Source organism: Oryx dammah, unplaced genomic scaffold (assembly GCF_014754425.2).
Source record: "Oryx dammah isolate SB20612 unplaced genomic scaffold, SCBI_Odam_1.1 HiC_scaffold_27, whole genome shotgun sequence".
Classification (NCBI taxonomy): domain Eukaryota; kingdom Metazoa; phylum Chordata; class Mammalia; order Artiodactyla; family Bovidae; genus Oryx; species Oryx dammah.
In genome coordinates this window covers 110,347,868-110,371,113 of record NW_024070211.1, presented here as the reverse complement: position 1 = coordinate 110,371,113, position 23,246 = coordinate 110,347,868, and the positions used below count along the sequence as shown (strand labels likewise).

General features: G+C 39.1%; 1 protein-coding gene across 3 annotated transcripts in view; it reads right to left on the bottom strand.

Moving 5' to 3' along the window:
- Window positions 1–22,380, bottom strand: part of GORASP2 (golgi reassembly stacking protein 2) — a 31,318-nt gene extending 8,938 nt beyond the window's left edge. The window contains exons 1-6 of one of the 3 annotated variants that reach the window (XM_040229324.1): window positions 22,163–22,380; window positions 8,225–8,305; window positions 6,500–6,703; window positions 5,746–5,832; window positions 4,944–5,074; window positions 371–503 (exon numbers count right to left, since the gene is read on the bottom strand). In XM_040229324.1, coding sequence (XP_040085258.1) covers window positions 371–503; window positions 4,944–5,074; window positions 5,746–5,832; window positions 6,500–6,703; window positions 8,225–8,305; window positions 22,163–22,225 — 699 coding nt within the window. In that variant the 5' untranslated portion in view covers window positions 22,226–22,380. Of the gene's footprint in view, window positions 1–370; window positions 504–4,943; window positions 5,075–5,745; window positions 5,833–6,499; window positions 6,704–8,224; window positions 8,306–21,046; window positions 22,075–22,162 lie in introns of those variants that run through there. The other 2 variants (XM_040229323.1, XM_040229322.1) reach the window with 2 other exon arrangements.
- Between the last annotated feature and the right edge of the window lie 866 nt (window positions 22,381–23,246).

Genomic DNA, 23,246 nt, shown 5'->3' with positions numbered 1-23,246 from the left:
ATCTCTTGACCATCCTTTGCTAAATCTCCTGTCTCTGCCCATCCATTTAAATACTGTGAACAGTCAAGATTCCAGCCTTGTTCCTCTAACCCACCCAAGCCCAACTCATTGTTTGTTTGTTTTTTAAATCAATGTCCATTGGGTAAATTACCCTCTCTATGTTGATGATTCCCAAATCTCTATCTCTAGCCCTGCCCTCTTTCCTGAAATCTAGAATCAGAGGTTACCCATCTAGGTATCCTACAAGAATTTCAAATCCTACACGTCAGCATTTAACTCATCTGCCCAATTTCAGTAAGTGCAATCACCACACACATCAACTCATCTCGGTGGAAAGTTATGACATAATCAGGCAGTAAAGTTACCTTACCTCTGTAAACCCATCTTTAAGAGGAGTAATCGGTGTACCAGTCATCTGTCCTGGAAGAGAAATTTTCTTTCCTTCTTCAAATGGGCGTGTAGGTATTCGATGCAAATAACCATATCCAATGCCACATCCTAGGCTGCGAAAATAATTTTTTCTTAAAGTTATTGTTATCAATCACAGCTTATGTTTCTTTGAAGTTTTGAAACAGAAAAACACATCTCCATTCTTTTAAATGCTGTCTCTTATCAGAGGTCTTGTCTGACCACCCTTTATGAAAAGCACGCTTCCCTCTACCACAGACACTAACTTTACTCTCCTTTATTTCCCTTCAAGTATTTATCTCTACCCAACACACTGTATATTTATTTTCTGTCTCCCCCAATAAAATGTTAAGGGGGCAGAGACCTTGTTATGTTTACTGCCTTAATGGTTCCTGGAACATGGCAGACACTTAGTGATTATTTGCTGAATAAATGACATAGTCTTTCTACTCAAGAGCTCCAAACACTTTTGTATGCTATGATATTCACACATCCCATAGGTCTACTTCAGAACCAATACATATCAATCCAAATGAATCCAGATTTCTTCTAATTCAGCATCCTAATACCACCAGTGACATTTTTCTAATTAGATACAATCACAGTGCTTTTTTCCAGTCTGCTGACTTCCCCCATTCTTGCTTCCCTTTTCCCTTTAGAGAACTCCTCCCCAGTAACTGTGTGCAATGCTGGTGGGACCATCGTCAATCAAGGGGCCCGTCCTGCCCCAAATTAGGCATGTCTCACGACCAGAGCCAGGCCAATCTACCCATCTTGCTCAGGACTGCAAACCTTAGAAGTGACAGAAAAAACAAAATGGTTATATCCCTTCAGAAGAATACGGATGAAACTGCCAATTAGTTCTTCCTTTCCAAGTCCCTATTTAAGACTTTTCACAACCAGGTTTCAATTTATGTTTCCATCACAATTGCTTATACTTTTCAAAGTACTTGTTCTGAGTAGGACATGTACAGATACCTCTGTGCCTATCCTGTTAAGGCATCTATTATTTCCATGGCTACTACCACCACCGCCAAAAGCTGAGAGAGAAAGCAGTTTCTTATCTGAATCTGATTCCATAACAGTGCTTCACATTACAAAATTACTTGTTTCCTCACTTTTTCTCCCTTATACCATCAAGCTGCAATTTTTACTCAACTGGATCTCAGACTGATTTCGAAGAGAGAGAGATGAAATATACCGATCAATAAAAGCCTTTCAGAGGTAGATGCATTTAAAAACATTTAAAATGCATTTAAAATTTACTTATTAATCAAAAGAACTAAGTGGTGGTAGAGAAGGCACTTGAGGCAAGAGGGTGGCCTTCCAAAAATTTAAAGACAGCCCAAGAATGAAGCTAAGAAAAATTCTCTGCTGTAGAGAATGCAACATGGTCAGCCTCTGAGGAAGGAATGAAAACCAGAGGCACACATATACCAATGGGGGCAGACTCAGGAAGGTGGTGTATATGGGCCTGTCTAAAGCAACAGCTGATCAACGGCACAAAACCATGTCAAAAGGAAAAATGTCCTCCACAGAGAAACAGAAACTGCTAGTCTAGAAAAGAAGGGTGCCAAGAACAAGCACGTAGCAGTATTTAGTCAGCATAATTAAAAATAAACAAACTATTAATGTTCTTTGTTATTAAACTTCATCTAGAATCTCTTCCTTAGACCATGATTTCATGCACACCAAGCAAGGTGGAGGTAGTAATGGGATCTAAGAATTCTAACTGGAGAGGAGGCATTTTTCTATTGTAAACTGAAAATCCACCATTCTAATGAATACAGAAGTTTATTTGAAAATTTAGTTTATATGATACAGTCCCTCTAGAATGAAATCAATTTTGAATACCTTGAGAAGATCAATTTTTCTGACAAACCTGGACATTGGAACACCGTAACCTGATCAAGTACGGGCCCGACAGGCCAGATTCTCTGTCCCATTTCCTTAAATTGCAGAAAGTCAGCATTCTGGTGGCAGCATACATTCAGCTGGAGAATCTCAGGTTTGTGGCTTACCGTATTGTGAGCACACAGAGGCCTTCTCTGTTTGCATCAACTAAGGTCATCCTTTACCTGGCAAGTGCTAGATCTTTTACAAAACATTGGGAGCAGTTTCCAAATCCTGGCCTTTCTTATAAATCTAGCTTATGCTCAACAACTCCTCAAATTTAAAGAGGTTCTTAGAACTTTTGAAATAATGAAAAATTTGTACAATTTAAACAATAAAAGACCTACAGATATAATATTAAGTAGGAATGTTGTGCTTTGACTTTTTGAAACTAGGAAATTAACTTGAAGAAAAGTGCCAGAAAACTGATTTTATAAAGTTTGCTTTTCTGTTTGGCTTGAACCTCTTCTAAACTGCTTTTTGTTGTTTCGATTCTGTCTGAATTTTAGTGGAAATTGGACTGTTCATTTCTGAAAGCCGACAGTTTCCTCCAAGTGCTAAGAAATTTCCCCAGCAGCTAGAGAAAGTTACACTCTGTTGTTCCACTGCTGAGGAGAGAACTGGGAAAATAAAACTGAAAACTACTTTACTAAAATAACAAAACAAAAAACTTAAGTTTGTGCTTCAGTTCAGTTCAGTTTACTCGCTCAGTCGTGTCTAACTCTTTGCGATCCCATGAATCGCAGCACGCCAGGCTTCTCTGTCCATCACCAGCTCCCAGAGTTCACTCAGACTCATGTCCATCGAGTCGGTGATGCCATCCAGCCATCTCACCCTTGGTCGTCCCCTTCTCCTCCTGCCCCCAATCCCTCTCAGCATCAGGGTCTTTTCTAATGAGTCAACTCGTCGCATCAGGTGGCCAAAGTATTGGAGTTTCAGCTTTAGCATCAGTCCCTCCAATGAACTACCCAGGACTGATCTTTAGAATGGACATGTTGGATCTCCTTGCAGTCCAAGGGACTCTCAAGAGTCTTCTCCAACACCACAGTTTAAAAGCATCAATTCTTTGGCGCTCAGCCTTCTTCACAGTCCAACTCTCACATCCATACATGACTACTGGAAAAACCATAGCCTTGAGTAGTCGGACCTTTGTTGGCAAAGTAATGTCTCTGCTTTTGAATATGCTATTTAGGTTGGTCATAACTTTCCTTCCAAGGAGTAAGCGTCTTTTAATTTCATGGCTGCAGTCACCAGCTGCAGTGATTCTGGAGCCCAAAAAGATAAAGTCTGACAGTTTCCACTGTTTCCCCATCTATTTGCCATGAAGTGATGGGACCAGATGCCATGATCTTAGTTTTCTGAATGTTGAGTTTTAAGCCAACTTTTTCACTCTCTTTCACTTTCATCAAGAGGCTTTTTAGTTCTTCTTCACTTTCTGCCATAAGGGTGGTATCATCTGCATATCTGAGCTTATTGATATTTCTCCCGGCAATCTCGATTCCAGCTTGTGCGTCTTCCAGCCCAGCATTTCTCATGACGTACTCTGCATATAAGTTAAATAAGCAGGGTGACAATATACAGCCTTGATGTACTCCTTTTCCTATCTGGAACCAGTCCGTTGTTCCATGTCCAGTTCTAACTGTTGTTTCCTGACCTGCATATAGGTTTCTCAAGAGGCAGGTCAGGTGGTCTGGTATTCCCATCTCTTGCAGAATTTTCCACAGTTTATTGTGATCCACACAGTCAAAGGCTTTGGCATAGTCAATAAAGCAGAAATAGATGTTTTTCTGGAACTCTCTTGCTTTTTCCATGATCCAGCGGATGTTGGCAATTTAATTGCTGGTTCCTCCACTTTTTCTAAAACCAGGTTGAGCATCTGGAAGTTCACGGTTCACATACTGCTGAAGCCTGGCTTGGAGAATTTTGAGCATTACTTTACTAGCATGTAAGATAAGTGTAACTGTGTGGTAGTTGGAGCATTCTTTGGCATTGCCTTTCTTTGGGATTGAAATGAAAACTGACCTTTTCCAGTCCTGTGGCCACTGCTGAGTTTTCCAAATTTGCCGGCATATTGAGTGCAGCACTTTCACAGCATCATCTTTCAGGATTTGAAATAGCTCCACTGGAATTCCATCACCTCCACTAGCTTTGTTCGTAGTGATGCTTTCTAAGGCCCACTTGACTTCACATTCCAGGATGTCTGGCTCTAGGTGAGTGATCACACCATCGTGATTATCTGGGTCGTGAAGATCTTTTTTGTACAGTTCTGTGTATTCTTGCCACCTCTTCTTAATATCTTCTGCTTCTGTTAGGTCCACACCATTTCTGTCCTTTATCGAGCCCATCTTTGCATGAAATGTTCCCTTGGTATCTCTAATTTTCTTGTGAGATCTCTAGTCTTTCCCATTCTGTGCTTAGATGAGTTAAAAAAAAAAAAAGGACTAGAGTTTGTGTAACATGTTCACTAAATTGTGCTTTAAAAAAATGAATGATTGGATTCAACATTCTAGGTTGGCTCTTTCCTTTTCTCGAGAAGTTTTACTATAAATGAGTAAGTTGTTTCAAACTAAAAACAATACTTACAACATATCTGACTGGTAAATTTAAGCAGTTGTAACTTAGTCTAAAAAAAGTGACCTTACCTGCCTTCTCCACCCCATGCAGAATTTGGTGTAATAATCACTTCTCGACAGTTATCAGTGTCTGTATTATACACATAAAGTTTCAATGGTTTTGCTTCATGTGTTTCAATAAGGCTGAATAGATCCTCAGACTGCAAAAGCATTACAGAAGAAAAATGTTTTTGTTACTGAACTTTTGAATAATAGGTCTCAAATAGTAGATATCAAATCTAGTTAATATCTAAAACAAACAAACAAACAAAAAACACACCTAAAAGAAAAACAACAACAAAACACACACAAAAACCAGATCCTGGGCCCTGCCTCTAGGCATAAGAAGCATTTCTTAAATCAGGATTATTAATACCTACCTATACAACAGCAAGGCCTCATCTTCAGTTCTGTAAGACCTAATCAGCAATTGAGTAAAAGTTTTCTACACCCAAATTCAACATATTCTGCTTTCTTCCTATTATTAAGAGCTGGTTATCTGGGCACCTTTTTTTCCTGTCATTTGTAATTGAGTAATACATATTTCTACTAGCTAACAGACAAGGAAAAGGATCCAACTAATATAGCTAAGCCAATTTTGCTACCTTAGAAAAAGAGAAAATGAAATCAATATTCAAAATGAGGATTTGATTTAATCTTAAGGTACAAGAGACATCTTCCATATTTCTGTTTAACATCCTGGAGCATAAGCTATCTTGATTAGCAAAGACCTAAATTTCAACTCTGAATGTAAAGGATGCAAATATACTTGAATTTACACATTAATGAGAAAATGTTAAATTATTTTTAGTATTAATAAACAAATAATTACCTCATTCATGACTGTATCTGCTCCAATGATATAATCACTGTGAGGTCTAAGACCAGCCAATGCTGCAGGAGAATTTGATTCCACTTCCTAGGATGATACAATCAAACTGTTGTTATTGTTTAGTCACTAGGTCTTGTCAGACTCTTTTATGACCCCATGGACTGTAGCTGGACAGGCTCCTTTGTCCATGAGATTTGCTAGGCATGAATACTGAAGTGGGCTGCCATTTCCTCTTCCAGGGGATATCTCTGACCCAGGAACCAAACCCATGTCCCCAGCATTGGCAGGAGGGTTCTTTATTGCTGAGCCACCAGCGAAGCTTCCCCATTAAATTACTGTATATAAAATTATCTTCCAAACTGTATAGTTCAGTCCTTCATTAAAGTAATTTAAACTTTCCTATATTTGTCTTATTAGAGACAATGTCAGATCAGAAGCTATAGGATACACCTATTTAAATCTTCTAAACATTAAAAAAAACCAACAATATTTTTATAAAAATTTAAAATATTTCTGCAGCTATTGGCTTTAATTTAACTTCTTCTAATGGATAATTAGAAAAAAATTTTAGATCATATTTGCTTTTCTTTCTCAAGCTGTTTTTATTAATACATATTTTAAAAGCAATTTTGATTTTCAGAAACTAAAAGTAGCCTAATAACAACCCTACAGTCTCCCAAATTGGAAACAACCACTATTAAATACCTTTCTACACTGTTTCTTAAACTGCTAACAGTTCACAGTTGATACCTACCAACACATGCCAAACGTTTTCATTTGCCCCATCAAAGCTGCAGAAACGAATGCTGACTCCCAACAAGCCCTGGCCACCCCACATGTTGCTTGGTGTAACTGAGGTCTCTCGCAGCTCCAGTGTTTTACTACTGTAGATAAGCATCTTTACAGGTTTTTCAACATTTGCTTTCAGTAGATCCTTAAGAGTATCATTGTCTTTATTCTGTAAACATAAAATTTTTTCTTAATAAATAAAAATCTAATGCTAATTAGCTTAAGCATCCTATGGCCCTGTTGGAGAAATATTAATAACTAATGTAAATAAAATATTCAATAAGTGGAGGTTTCATTAACACTCAAATACTCCTCCAAGTAAAAGAATGTCAAGAAATTAGGAACTTATGTTAGTGTAACCAAGTAGGACTCTACAGGGCCTCTGGGGACAGGCCTTCCTCCATATCCTCTGCTGTGGCTCCTCTCTCAAGTAACCAGATTACAGTATCTCATGCATATTTCCTAAGTTTTCAGATGCTAAAAACTACCACCAAAAGCAAGAAATAACTACTTGAAGATTATAAGCAGGTAGCCACAGACCTTCTGATGCCTAAGGACTGATCACCACCAACCAATCAGGAAACTGTGCATGAGCTGATCACAACCCTGGGATACCCCTCCCTCACCTTGACTTCAAAAATGCTTTGCTGAAACCCTTCAGGGAGTCTGGTTTTTTTCTGAGCAGGAACCACCAGTTTTCCTTGCTTGGTCCTGGAATAAACCTTTCTTTGCTATAAACTCTTAACATTTTGGTACTGTTTGGCCTCACTGTGTGTCAGGCACACAAACTTGTGTTCAGTAACATTAGCAACAGCTTCTGACTTTTTTCTAATAGCCAGCTATGGAATTATGGAATTTGCAACCCAGCATTATTTGAAACGATCTAGAGCTTTAATGATAAAAAAACTCTAATTACTCCACAAGAAGATATATTACTAACAGGGTTGGAGTGACTGATTTTAAAATCTAAAACACTGCTGGAGTTAAAGTTTAATTTTGGACTTTACTCCTCACATATACACTGAGTACAAACTGGTAGGAAATAGTATGTTAAATATTTCATTACGTAAATGAATAAAGTCCGTTATATAAGAGATGTCAGTAAGTAATGAACAAAAACTTAGACTGCTGTGAAAAACCAACTAAACAGCCACTGTCATAAGAATTTACTGAAATTATAACAGTTTCCTTCCCATTGGACTTTACTACATGTAAACTAAAGCACCTTTTAAAAACTGGTTTTAAGTCTGCACTTTTGGAACACATCTCTGTCTAGTTTTATAACACTATTTCTATATGAGGGAACTGAGTGATAAGAAAATCGGCAAGTTATTTGAGAATGAGTCTTTACTAAATCATTTGTCAATAACCTACAAAAGTCTGACATTTTTTGAAAAAGCAACAAAATCACATCTTTCTGCTTAAAAAATAAATATTTAATATACAAAGTAGAAGTCTCCAGTGTCTTTCTCCCCCCACCAAACTAATCATTGGAGTGTGAGGTATAGTATTCTATCAATGTATTTGACATTCTCACATTTACTAACACATGGTTATTTTATTGATATCATACTCTATGTAATGTTTGTAACTAATGAATAAATAAATATCCATCTCAGATAATCTGAAAAACTCTATTTTCAAAAGATGACAAAATATCATAGGTGAAACTACAAAAAGCTGAACTTACTAATCTTGAACCATTAATAGAAACAATAAAATCAAAGAATGGCTCCAGTCCAGCTCTATGTCCTGGGGAATTTTCTTGTACCTGTGAAAACAAAAATGAAAAATACAAAGGTTAATTATGAATTAAAAGCTAAAGTTTAATATCTATCACTTCAGTTAAAACAGATTAATCTCATTTATGAGGAAATATAGGTACTCACTATAGTGTTTTCTCATTTCTCTTATCTTCAAGATAATGCCCCTGCAGCTCCCTAAATTCTACTCATTCTTTAAATTCAAATCATATATGAGGTTTTCCCTCTGGTGCTATTTCACACTACTTTCCACTTTTTAGGGGGTGGGAGGAGACAATCCTCCCAGCATTTAGCACATGACATGGCAGACAGTTAAGCATTACAACTAAGTGGCAAATTCAAATTAATTTATTCTATTTATCCCATGACTACTACTAGCAAGGTACCATTTGGTTACAAAACTAATGTAGGAACACAGCTGCTGTTAGGAAAACATTATAATCTGCTGAGTAACAGGCAAGAAGAGGGGGAGACGGAGGACACACAGACCTCTAATAACTGTGATACGAAAGCAAACAGGTTGAGTTACAGGCACAAAGTTCTAAGGGCGAGATTAAATCTGAGTGAAGAAGTTTCCTAGGGAAAAACATGATATTTGAATTGTGCTTTAAAAGGAAGGTAGAACTAAGGAAGGATAAGGGGGACGAGAAAAAACACCTGAAAGCTGAAAGAACAATATGAGTAAAAACCCAGAAGTATGAAAAATGTGGGTAATGTAGCTAGCTAGAGACAACAGGTGGCAGGGGACAGAAATAAACTCTGTGCAACATTTTGTGCGAATCAGCAGCTTTCAGGCTTTCATCAGATTCTAAAGGGTTTCTCCAGGACCCAAATAAAGTGTTAAAATAATGGATTTTTGCAATTCTTTTATTTTACCGGTGAAGAAACCATTTATGACTTGCCTATGGTCTCAAAGCAGGGAAATGGTAGGGATGAAACTCAAAAGTATATCTTATTAACCATTAGTCCAGTAAGAAGGATGGAAAGAAAGAATGGAGCTAAACTTACAGAGGATTTTACTTGGAAGATTAAGATTTACCTAGCTTTTCACCAACTCAAATGTTTAGCATCTCAAATTTGAAATGCATTAAAATAAACTATTAAACTTCCTAAATTTGCAATAACACAAATATCAGGAGCTAGTAATGGCAGTGATATGACAAAAGAGTAAAAAGTTAATAGAAACAATTTTGCATTTCCTCTAAAATATTTTCATAATATTTTAAGGAATTTTTATTCTGCTTGATGTTACTAAATACTGTCAAAACTATCCCATGAAAAGAGGTTACATTAATATTTGTAGGCTGATCCTCTGTAGCAGCCCAAACAGTTTTAATAATCATTCTGAGGCTAACGCAAATAAAAGATTCACATCCATCCACACACAAATCTGCAGCTATTCACACGGTAACAAACCATTTGAATACTTTCAAACAGAACCCAAGTTGTTCCCAGAATATGTCCTTCTAATACCAGACTTCACAAATGAGACTTAATCTTGAACTGATGATACATTCATTATTTTTGGATTAATGTTACCTTTTATTCATTTAAAGCCAAATTATACCATTATTGCCTCCAAAGAAGTAAAAACTAGATTTTCTTCATCTGTCATAGTAAGGAACAGTTTGTTATAAAAATGGCTCGATGTTTAACTTACTAAAACTGATCTTGCTTTATGTAAAATTTCCTGCACATGTGGGACTAAAACCATTTTTATAAATTAAACAAGTTAAATATCAAAAGGATTTATTATTTAAAGGTGTTGGTTCTAATAATCAGTACATACCTGCTTATTTTCTTTATACCCTTTTCTTAAATAGAGCCTATTTTATATTCCATATATTATCAAGCAAAATGTCTAGAACCCAAAATGGCACACAGATTTCTCCTTAAATGGCAACTCAAAAAGGAAAAGGGTGGCTGCCTAGAGCTGCTGTAAGAACGGAGAGGTTGAGTCACAGCTAGCTGGCAAAGGTCATGAGCCTCTAGGTGTAAAATGCCTGTCTGTTAGTTTCCTATCAGTTAGGTGTGAAATGCCTGAGGTGGGAAAAGCAGATAGCTAGCTACTGCAGACCCTACAAGCCCCCTCAGAGAGGAATTTCTCATGTAATAGGGTCCACACCTAATCAAATAATTCTCTGATTCAGAAGTTCCCAAATTACCTTTTTTTTTTAAGAAACCGAATAGTCCATTGATCAATTTCAGACTTCTCCACTGAGGCTGCCAACAGTTTACCTTTACCAATATCTTTGTAATGTCATCAGCCTAGAAAGGTGATCCCACACACTGATTCTTATCATGCCACCCTCCAAGTATCAAGTTGTACCACTATCTCTTTGAAATGGAAAGTTTCCCACACCATTAGGATTATTCTTCCCCAGAATTCAAAAGATTCAATAGCTAAATTTGGATTCTAACATAAATAAACCAAGATAATCCTTTATTTTTCATTTTCATCTGCGACAAACATCAATCTGTTTCTAACGGACCTTGAATTAATTTCTTTCCTAAACTGATTCACATTGTTAGTACCAGCACAACTCTGGCAATGAGGTGTCTTACTTAACTATGGCTAGGAAGCCAGCAGAGGGAGCTCTAGAAAATGCTCTCTTTAACGCTAATTCTTTAAAACAGAGCCTCCTACATTTTATAGCACGGAAAATAAACTCTACAACACCGCAAATTAAACATCCACACAGGCAAGTTTCTCCGACAATATTATCCACTGATGAGAATCTTTCAGGCATCTAATCTCTCAAGCATCAGATTATCACTCCACTACCTTGTTCCCTATGAGAGATCTCTTGACTGTTGATTCATCATCAGCTTCCTGAACCATCTTAATTACAAAAGAAAAAGAAAAGAAAAGAAAAAATACATATACCTGGCTTCATGGGCTAAATACCATGGGCCAAATATCGCGGAAGTTTAAAATGGATAAATTAAATCTGAAAGTTCAATAATTAAGATTTTACATGACTTTCAAAAAATGTACAGTGAAAAGATAAAAGTTTTAGAGCAAAACCCTCTTGATTTTGAGTCACGGTTTGCCTACTTAATAGCTTTTTGAGCTGGGAAAAGTTTACCATCCTGGATCTCAATTTTCTCATTTGCCAGGAAGAGATAACACCATCTACTTTAGAAGAATACTGTAGATTTTGAATGAGTTTAACTTCACGAAATGCCTAGTGAAGTCTCTGAAATATGAGAAGAGTCATACAAATCTTAAGTTCAACTTCCTACCTCCACAAACCACCACCTGAAGGCAAATTTTTATAAGCTATTAATTCCTGGACACTGCATTATTTTTCTTTTGCATTCTCACTCCTTTAAAAAAAAAAAAAGAGGAAAAGACGCAGAACATTAGTTAGCTAAGAAGAGGAGACAAATTATTTTTTTAATGTTGTCTCTCAAAAATCAATTCCGTATGGATAGCAGATCTAAACATAAAAGGTAAAACAAAGAAGCTTTTAGAGAAAAACAAGAGAACATCTTTTGGATCATCAAGTATGAAGACTTCTTAACCCAAACACAAAAAGCTAACCATAAATTTTTTTTTAAAGCTTGACAAACTTTATTTTATTTTATTTTTACTTTATTTTACTTTACAATACTGTATTGGTTTTGCCATACATTGACATGAACCCACCACAGGTGTACATGCGTTCCCAAGCATGAACCCCCCTCCCACCTCCCTCCCCATAACATCTCTCTGGGTCATCCCCGTGCACCAGCCCCAAGCATCCTGTATCCTGCATCGGACATAGACTGGCGATTCGTAAAACTTGACAAACTTCACTGAAACTATGAACTTCTGCTCATCAAAGACACGATTAAGAGAGTGAAAAGATATGCTATGTATTCAACAAAGGAATTGCATTTAGAACGAATCCAAACTACTGCAAATCAAAAAGGAAGAGTGAAACCACAATAAGACACCACATCACATTCACAAAAACTGCTGAAGTAAAAAGACAATAACAAGGATTGGTGAGGATGTAGGGAAACTAGAACCCTCATACACTGATGGTGGAAACGTAAAATGGTGCAGCCTCTGTGGGAAACAGTTTTGCAGATCCTCAAAATGTTAAATATAGAGTAATTGCATGACCTAGCAATTTCATTTCTACGTATATAACCAGGAGAAATAAGCATGTCTATGTAAAAACCTGCACACAAATTTCATATCTGTGCTATTCATAATCGCCAGAAAGTGATAATAAGCCAAATGTCCTTCAACTGATGAATGAATAAACTAAATGTGGACACTCACAGAATGGAATGTTACTTGGCAATAAGAAGAAATTAAGTATTAACACATGCTGAGACATGAGTGAACCTTGAAAACATTGTGCTAAGTGAAAGAAGCTAGTCACAAAGACCATATAATATGTAATTCCATTTATAAGAAATGTCCAGAATAGGCAAATCCACAGAAAGGAGATTACTAGTGACCAGGGGATGGGAGAAGGCAATGGCACCCCACTCCAGTACTCTTGCCTGGAAAATCCCATAGGCGGAGGAGCCTGGTGGGCTGCAGTCCATGGGGTCACCAAGAGTCGGACACAACTGAGCGACTTCACTTTCACTTTCGTGACTTTTCACTTTCGTGCATTGGAGAGGGAAATGGCAACCCATTCCAGTATTCCTGCCTGGAGAATCCCAGGGACGGGGAACCTGGTGGGCCGCCATCTATGGGGTCGCACAGAGTCGGACACGACTGAAGCGACTTAGCAGCAGCAGCAGCAGCAGGGAATGGGAGCAGGGGGAACAGAGAGCAGCTGCTAATGGGTACGGAGTTTCTTTCTGGGGTGAGAAAAAGGTCCTGAATGAAGATACTAATGATCGTTGCACAACTCTGTGAATATACTAAACAACCACTGTACTATAAAGTTTAAAACATGATTTTAATGGTATGTAAGTTATAAGCTCAATAAATCTGTTTAAGAAAGAAGACAGAAAACTTAAAGAAATGGAGAAAAGGTTTTAGCAGATACTAAACAAAAGAACAATGGACTGGTTCAAAATTGGGAAAGGAGTACATCAAGGCTGTATATCGTCACCCTGCTTATTTAACTTACATGCGAAGTACATCATGCAAAATGCCAGGCCAGATTAATCACAAGCTGGAATCAAGACAGCCAGGAGAAATAACAACTTAAGATATGCAGATGATACTTTAATGGCAGAAAGTGAAGAGGGAATTCTCACCTCTTTGTGAAGGTGAAAGAGGAGAGTGAAAAAGCTGGCTTAAAACTCAACATTCAAAAAACAAAGGTCACAGCATCTGGTCCTATCACTTCATGGCAAACAGGTGGGGAGAATGTGGAAACTGTCAGATTTCATTTTCTGGGGCTCCAAAATCACTGCAGATTGTGACTGCAGCAATGAAATTAAAAGATGCTTGCTTCTTGGAAGAAAAGTTATGGCCAACCCAGAGGGCATATTAAAAAGCAGAGACATTACTTTGCCAACAAAGGTCCGACTACTCAAGGCTATGGTTTTTCCAGTAGTCATGTATGGATGTGAGAGTTGGACTATAAAGAAAGCTGAGTGCCAAAGAATTAACTGTTGCTTTTGAACTGTGGTGTTGGAAAAAACTCATGAAGAGTTCCTGGGACTGCAAGGAGATCCAACCAGTCCATCCTAAAGGAAATCAGTGCTGAATATTCATTGGAAGGACTGATGTTGAAGCTGAAACTTCAATCCTTTGGCCACCCAATGCGAAAAACTGACTCATTTGAAAAGACCCTGATGCTGGGAGGGACTGGGGATAGGAGGAGAAGGAGAAGACAGAGGATGAGATGGCTGGATGGCATCACTGACTCGATGAACGCGACTCTGAGTGAACTCCGGGAGTTGGTGATGGACAGGGAGGCCTAGCGTGCTGCGATTCACGGAGTCGCAAAGAGCCGGACACGACTGAGCGACTGAACTGAACTGAAGGGTGTGACCAAAAAGGGAAAGAATGCTGGTTACACGAGTGTGTTGTTTCTGAAAATTCATCAAGCAGTACACTTACATATAAAAAGTCTTAAGATATGGTCCTTCTATCCAAAAAGTAGAAATGAAATCACCACAATCTTAAGAACATATACCTAACACCTCACCTACAAGGGACACAGTTTGAAAGCCAGCGATTAAGTCTAAAAGGACTCAGCAGCCAATGTAAAGGCCACTAAGTAACTTGCTCTAACACTCGTTCTTCACAACATAAAAGAAACACTCCTGTATAAGCACTCTAGAAAAAAACAGCTACAATAAGCAAGATGGCATTTGCTACACATTTTATACTCTTCCAAGAAGCAAAAAGTGAGTTTATGACAGAAACTGCATAGTGAAGGGCCAGACATCTCTACTACATAAAAATAAATTAGCACCAATGACTGGAAGCTGGATTCTGAATCACCAACTATACATAAATAATCCCTAATGTGGATTCACTCAATCACTACAGGCAGTTTCAGTGGATTCTGGGACCGATTCAGTGAATCATGACAGAACTGACAAATGTCAACATAGAGAAGTACCAAAACTCATGCCCCAGAGGGTCACCCCAGGAAGAGTCTGTACCCATTAAACTGCCGCTCCTTACCGCCCCAGCCCCTGGTAACTGACCACCATCCTAGTTCCTGTTTCTATGGATTTGCCTATTCTGGACATCTCATATAAAACCATTCAATATGTGATCTTTGTGACTGATTTCTCTGGGTACAGACCTCATCGTTCCATGCTGGGTTGATTTCTAGTGAAGTATTCATCTCTTTACTTACGTACTTCATCTAAAGGGTACAGAACTAATACCTTAAAGTAAGGAAAGGGAACCACACCCTACTTTCTAAACACAGGATATCACCAGACGAGCTGTTTTATAAGCTTACATGCAAAGATATCCAAGCTTCTGGCTGCTATGCAGGAGATGTGGGTTCGATCTCTGCATCAGGAAGATCCCCTGGAAGAGGGCATGGCAACCCCCACTCCAGTACTCTTGCCTGGAGAATTCCATGGCCAAAGGAGCCTGGTGGGCTGCAGTTCATGGGGCTGCAAGGAGTCAGACACGACTCCAGTGAGTGAGCACCCGTGCACGCACTCACAACTGTGTGGCAAACAGTTTTGAAACAGACTAGAAGAGTGCAAGGCTCACCTGTTAAAGCATTTCTTCTCACATGTTCTACCAAAATAACTCAAAAGATATTGCTCTCCTGATTCTGACTCTATCACTTGTAACATATGGAGCAATTAGAAATGAAATTTGGATAACTAAATGAAGTAAAAACCCATCATTACATAATGGCTTTCTAGAATAGATCTGTAGGTTAGAAAAACGATTTTAAAAGAAATCAGTCTGCTCCAAAAGAAACTAAAATTCTGACAACCTGCCACCTCATTTTATACTCTTCAAATACCAGCTCAGGTACTTGTTTCTTAGGGAAAGAAAACTTGCTTTGTGACCTCAGGCAATAGTCTCTCCTGTTCCTTCTCCTTAGCTGTACAGTGCGGAGGCTGGCTAGATAGTTTTTAAGATCTAATGACTCAGCAAGAAAGAAGTCTCTTGCTAAGCCATCTATTGATTCTATAGAGGAGATCAAACTCAACAAGATCGTTTTAATCATACAGACTTTTAGTCATTTTAGTTCACGTGTTCAGTAACAAAAATAGCAAAGCAATGAAAAGAACACTGGCACTCATCTGTCTTTTAACACACAGATATAAAATTTCCTCAAAAACGAGGATCTTCAAAAATTAAGCACATTTATTAAATTAATGGGTCAGATCTGATCCAAAACTTAAAATAGCATTAAAGTACATGGTTAGGTACAGGGACCAAAAGTAGCTGCTGAGTGACTAAGTGGAAATACTATTTAAAATATTTACAAGTTTATTTTAACAGTATTGTCACTACAGTAGTGGTTCTCAATGGGTGACAAAATAATGTAAATGCTCATAAAGGCACCAGCTGACATTTATTGAGTTTTTAATCACATTCCAGACCCTATGTTAAGTGCTTTACATGGAATATGCCATTTGATCTTCAGAATAACCAATGAGGTGGTGGACAGCACAGTTTTAATAAATAATGTGCTCAATGTTTTTCCAAAGTATTTTCATATACACTATCTGATGTGGTTTTTAGTTTTTTAAAAAGGCATTACTTCTGGAGGAGGCATTCCTACTCTCCCCACTTTTCAGATAAAAAGAACAAAGCTCAAAGAAGTTCAACAATTTGTCCAAGGAAAAACAATGAATTGATGGAATGACACTAGAATCTAGTGATTCATGACGGTGGTTTCCAATAGTTAGTTATGATAGTTTCTTAATGTATCTATCCATGCCCACAAGGTTCCTTGTTGCTGAAAATGTGCTTAAATGCTTTCTCACTGGTGCTTAAAAAAAACAAACACACAAGCACCATTCTCTTAATGCTGTAGTAAATTTATATGCAATGTCAAAAGGAAGTACGCAGTCTCCCAGAGTTAACTCCTTTGGCTTTGCATATATTGTGCGGAAAAAAATCATCTTACTTGATAATCTACAACTCCCAAGGCAAGCTACAGTCAGATTCTAAAGCACATATCAAATCTTTATGGATATTTTCTACTTAGATTGTTAACTGATATTTTACTAGTGAATCAAGCAATATAATTAACCATTTTGGTAGAATATTAAAGCCAACAAAATGAATGTACTGATGTTAGTGGTTTTTCTAAGTTCAATTCTTACAAAAACGTCACGGTAATTATTAAAAAGCCCTGTCAATATTTGACCCAGAAAGCCACTAAGGCCAGTTTTGTGTACGTTACTCCTTAATGACCAGAGCCGGAAACCATACTCACCCACCAAGAGCAGGTCTCTCCAAAGGAGGATCCTTAAGTCCATACCTAAGAATACTCTTCATCACAAAAAATGTGTAAGGGTATACAAACAACGTGACCACACTAATTTGTTTGAGGCTTATTAATATTGGAAAAAGTTTATGTTCAAAGATACTGACAATTCCTACAAGTGTCCTAAGGTTCACCTAAACTGTATTTCATACAATGAATGAAACACTCCTGTGTGCCTGCGCTCAGTCACTCAGTTATGTCTGACTCTTTGTGGCCCCGTACACTGCAGCCCGCCAGGCTCCTCTGGCCATGGAATTTCCCAGGCAGGAATACTGGAGTGGGCTGCCATGCCTTCTTCAGAGGGTCTTCCTGGCCCAGGGATCGAACCAGCATCTCTTCTGTTGGGTTCCTTACCACTAGTGTCACCAAAGAAGCCCAGATAAAACATCTGTAATAAATGAAGTGTTCTGATTCTACATCTGAAAGCAAAAGATGTTTATGAAACAATTCAGAGGCTTTTATTAGCAGAGGTCCATTTTGGGAGCAGGTTAGAATCTTTAAATGGTGCTTATAAAACTTTTCCAATTATAAGATCATATTTGGAAAATATCAGATAACCCACTGTTTTCTTTTTGCACCCATTGTTTTCAGAGTGAGAAGAGTGAAAAGAGAAGGGGCTAATAGTGAGATTTTTATGTTTTTCAAATAGAGGTATGAGTTAAAAAAGTTAAACACTGCGTTAGAATAAAAAAAATTGTGACTGCCAAATAATGGGATTTCATTTTCTCAAAATAAGAATGAAGTTGAAATCTTGCAGGATTTAATGTAGATTACGTAGGTACCATTAAGAAAGAGCACATCTATATAACAGTAGATATAGTCTTGGTATTGTTTTCTATAGAAATAATTTCACTTACTGTCCCTTTATCCTCTAAGGAGAATACCTAATACTGCCCAGTATGCAGCAAATGGCTCAGAAGATAAAGGCCTGTTATTACACTGGAGATGCAATTCATCTCAATGGCCTTTCCTTCAAAACTTCCATCATCTCAAAATCTCTCTCAGAGGAAATTATAAGGAATAGTGAACATGACATTTTCCATGTCCCCATACTATTGTGAACACCAGCTCCAGAATGTCCTCAGATATCCCCCATTTCAAAGAGTATGAAGTGCAGAGTGGAATTAATTTGAATATTTTAATTTAGAAACATCTTACAAGGGGCACCCATAAGGCAACTCCAAAAATTTTGAAAATGGCCTTGATGGTTTCACTCGATAACAGAAAATCTAGGCAAGAATTCTCTATTGAATACAGTTACTTCAACTGTAGTAACTTCTAACAAGGCTGAGAAGTCCTGGCTAACATTTCTCCTGCTTTATGTTAGGATTAGAGAATGGGAATAAAAGTGGTATGCATGGTGATCACAGAATCGGACCCAATCCATATGGAAATCCAAAATATCATGTTATTTTTCTTTTCTTTTTCTTTTGGGCTTACCACACGGCTTATGAAGTCTGCCAGGAAATTTCCTGTAACGTTATTTTTTAAAAGGAAGCTTCTCAGCAAATTTTAAAATCTTCCACTAGTAATCCACTTTAAAAAAATGATTTTTATAACTATATTTTTAAAAAATATATAAATATTTCAGTCACTGTGAACATATTGGGAAAATAAATTAAAAGAATAAAAATGTTGCCATCCACCAATTATCCTTTTAATATCCTGGCCTTTTAGCTTTCCATTTTCCTGGGCACTTGAATGTATATGCACATACACATACGTGAAGGCACATCTATGAACCCAGAGTGTTTTGAAACATAGTTTTCACTGAATGCATAGCATTCCAATCTGCAGTTAGGCCCTAATTTATTTAACAGCTCCTCGGCTCTTGGATAAGCTATAAAGCTAACATCCTATGATAACTTTTGGCATACTGTAATATACTTAAATATGTTAAATTACTGAAAATCTTTGTGAAACGTGACTAAGGGGCAACGTTAGTCACAGAAAAAAAAAAAGGACAGGAAAAAATTTTAACAGTAGTTACCTTTAGATGGTAAGATTACAGGTAATTGAGGTTCTTTGTTTTAAACTTTTTGAACTTATTCAAATGATTTCTAATAAACGTGCTGATAATCAGAAAACAATGTAGTAATTTATTAAAATGGAGACCAATGTTCATATAAATAGACATTAGAATTCCCCTAATATGGGGAAATACAATTCAGTGAAGATAAAAGGTTGTAGATAAATACCTGTAACAACAAAAGACTAGAAAAACTAAGTGTCTAACACCAGGGGGTGGTGCTTAACCAAACTATATTATAACAGATTCACTAAGGAGCTAAGAGAAAGTGAGAAGCCGATCTCTGTGTGCTGCTCTGGAAAGACAGAGACCATGCTCTTCCAAATTAAGAAGGCCAGGGTGTTTAACAGTGTGTATCATGTGATTCTAACAGTTATAAAAGAAAACAGAGTTAAAAGTTGGGGGTGGGGTGTGGATTGTTTTACATGCATAAAACACTTTTGAAAGGATACATAAACTGTACTGGTCACTTCTGGGTTAAGTATGGAGAGTTGGGTATGTAATACGATCACAACATGAAAATGTGCATTAATACATAATAGATAAAAAGCAAATTATTGATAGCAGAAAATCTGGAATCACTTCAAAGTTGTCTCCTAAGTACTTTTTTAAAGCAGAATCTAACAACGGATCTAGGAAAATAATGGAAAAAACAAAGTTCAATCTATGAATTGTAGGAATACAATTTAAAAATAACATAATAACTAGCAATGGATATGTGTGCACTATAAACTGGTATTTCAAAACACACACAAGTTTTTATCACTAGCAAGAAAACAGCCAAAGAATTATTAAAGAAAACTAGGTTTTAATTAAACCATTCTAGAACTTATTAAACACGGGTGATTTTATTCCATGATTATCCTGTCATATTTACTCTGGTTTACAAGCTCACTAATCCAGAGACAGAATATACAACCATAATTTAGGCAATAACAAATGGAAATAAGATTTTTATATGTTGAGATTTAACACAGTACTTTCCTCCTCTAAAAACAAAGATAAAAGAAACCTATTACAGAATGGGGCAGAGTGGGTTAGGAACTCTGAAACATTTAAAAAATTCTCCTAAAGTAGATGATCATTACTATTTTTAAAGCTCCCTCTAATAAAACTCAAATGAAAAAAGAATTACTTCATCTTTTGCAACATTTATGCTCCAGATGCAGACTGGAAACTAAGGTTGTCCCTACTAATTCTAAAAACCAGATTTATAGATTAATAGCATCTGCCAGTACTGAATATGAGTGCTGATTTACTGAGATGCACCTATGTTAAAAAAAAAAAAAAACCACAACACTCCAACTTAACATCCCACAGTCATTAACAGAAGTCAACGAACTGGAATCCTTTTGATGTGTACAGCTTTCGTACAGACTTTTAACATTCATTAATACTGTGCTTTACCTAGAACACGTTATCATAAAAATATCATGAATCCCCAAGGATTCACAGCCACAATCAGCTTGTAATACTGGATAACACACGCCACAGCAGAGAGGTAGGAATCAAACCGGAGAATACAAAGAAAAATACTGCCACTAACTTTCACTTCACATCTGGGATCTGACAATTCTCCTTGCATTTCCCCCATCCGTGTGGCAGCTGGGGATTGGCTTAGCTAAACGGAACAGGAAGGTATTATGATTTATATATAGATTCCCTTTATTTTCTGGGAAAACTATCCTTTCCACACACCCAGAGTGTGGCTTCAAGAGGAATTTTTAGCAGAATAGAGGGACAACTACCTGTGATAATCCTGAAAATCAGAGAGGTGATTGATCACAGCCCCATTAAGCAGATGTCTGGTCATTTAAGAGATGTTCTCTCACCTGAAACATGGGACCCAAGGCAGAAGATGAGCGCAGCCCTAGGAAGTGCACTTTCCTATTTTCAGTGAAAACGCTCTTGCCTGTGAGGAGCTGAGGAGCTAACATCTATTTACACTCTATTATGTCCTGAAATAGCACCACGGATTGGGGCCACTTTGTTAACAGTCCATCATGTTATCACTCACGCAGGTGTCATAGCACACAACCAACACTGCCACTTCCTTGAGGAAAGGACCCCCAATTCCTTGAGGAAAGGATCAGCTCTGTACAACCCAGGCTGTTCCTAGCTGGGCCTGAGCAAACGCCTTTCGAAATACTGTTTCCCTGCATCCTGGTGACTGAACTTGCTTTCCTTTACTTACCTGGATTTTTTTTTTTTTAAGTTCCTTTCCATTACCTTTTACACTGTGGATCTAAATCTTAAAATCCACTACACCCTGAGCAGCCTTAGGAAAAAGGAGAACGGAAGTTGCCCCCGCCAGGAAATGTGGAAGAGAAGGGTTGGGAAGGTCAACAGCGACACAGGAGAGAGAGAGAAATCCAGTGAAAATCAAGTAGGTTTAAGTCCGTTAAACCTACTTCTAAGCAATTCGTTTCGTTGCCTAACTGGCTTTTCCGGACATCCAGGCAGCGCCGAGGTGAATTAACTCGAGAAGTCTCACCCCTCGCCTCTAGTCTGCGGGTTCCAGGTTTCCTTTTCTTGGAGAATTCAAATGCTACCTTCACCATCACCTCTTTTGCAGACTTTGCGCCTCCCACCCCCTCCCCGAGCCTTCCCCAACTTTGAGAGCTAAGAATAAAGGGGAGGGGGCTGAGAAGGCCGCGAAGAGAAGGAGTCAGGGTTGCCCTCTCGCCTGGGCCACCCCCGGCCAAGTCGCCTGCTGCCTCCTCGGTTTCCAGCCCGTCCTCCCAAAGCGGGGGACCCCGGGCGCTCCAGGGAGGCAGGATGCCAGCGGCCGCCCGAGCCGGCCTTGTCCAACGATGCGCCCTGGACCGCCGCTCCTTCACGGGGTCGGGCCTGGCTGCCCAGGGAAGAAGTCCGTCGGGGCCTCCGCCTCCCCGCGGCCGGGCCCCGCCTCCCGCCCGCCGCCCCCAGGCCGCTGTCGAAGCCCTTACCCGCAGGACGTGGTAGCCTTCTGTGCCCCCGCCTGGGATCTCGACGCTCTGCGAGGAGCCCATGGCGGCGGGCGATCAGTGTCGTCGGGCTGGGTTCCGCGCTGCTCCCCGCCCCCCGCGCGCCGTCCGCTCCGCTCCTCCGCGTAGCACTTGGGACGTGGCACTCGCTGCCTCCGGAGAGCCGGGCCGCACTGCCCGCTGGGAGATGGTCACCGCGGCAGCCAGGGCCGCTGCGACGCCGCAGACAGCGCCACCTGGCGCGAGCCACCGGGAGGGGTCTGAGGCGCCACGCGGGCCGGGAAGGAGGAAAGCCTGGAGCGGAGGGCGGGGCGAGGCCTACTTATGCTCGCGAGAGAGCAGAAACACGATTCATCCGGCCTCGATACCTTGCTACGGGTCCCTTGGCTTGACAAGATTCATCTAGACGCGTTCCCGCTGTTCCTGAAGAACGGTTGCTCGACTGTAGCTCCCCCTGGTGGCCAGAGGGCCGAAAGGGGATCCTGCTGAAAAGAATAGGGCCCGATGCAAACACAGGGAGCTCCCTATTCGCGCGGTTTCTAAACTTGTAGGTCATGTCTCCGGGTTATACAGAGGGTCCTGGTAGTGGCTCTCCGTGAGTGGACTACCGCGTCCGCCCAGCTCAGCTCAGTTTTATAAAGGAAAATGTTCCCTTTATAAAATACCTGTCCTAGAGAGTCATGGAGGACCCATCAAAGTTCTCTCTCTCTTTTTTTTTGCCTTCCCTCATTGTGAAAATAAGATCAGTCGGTCACAACCTGAGCGATGCCCGTGTGGGAAACCCAGTTGGATGACCTTGGCGTTGCACTGCCGGCTGAGTTCCCCATTCCACTTCCTTCAGGTAGGTGTCACAGTTTTCCTATTCTGTTCCTCCTTTTACCCCTTCCCCCTGCCCCCCAAATCCCCAGTTACTGCCCACGGGCCAATTTGACCATCAGCGACGGAAGATCAACCAGGTATCAGAACAAATGCATTCTAATATGAAGCAACGTGAAGTACCCATGAAGTATTCCAGCCCAAAAGGTTTACTTGCTCCTCTCACGCCTTTAGTTAGATCTTCTGTTTC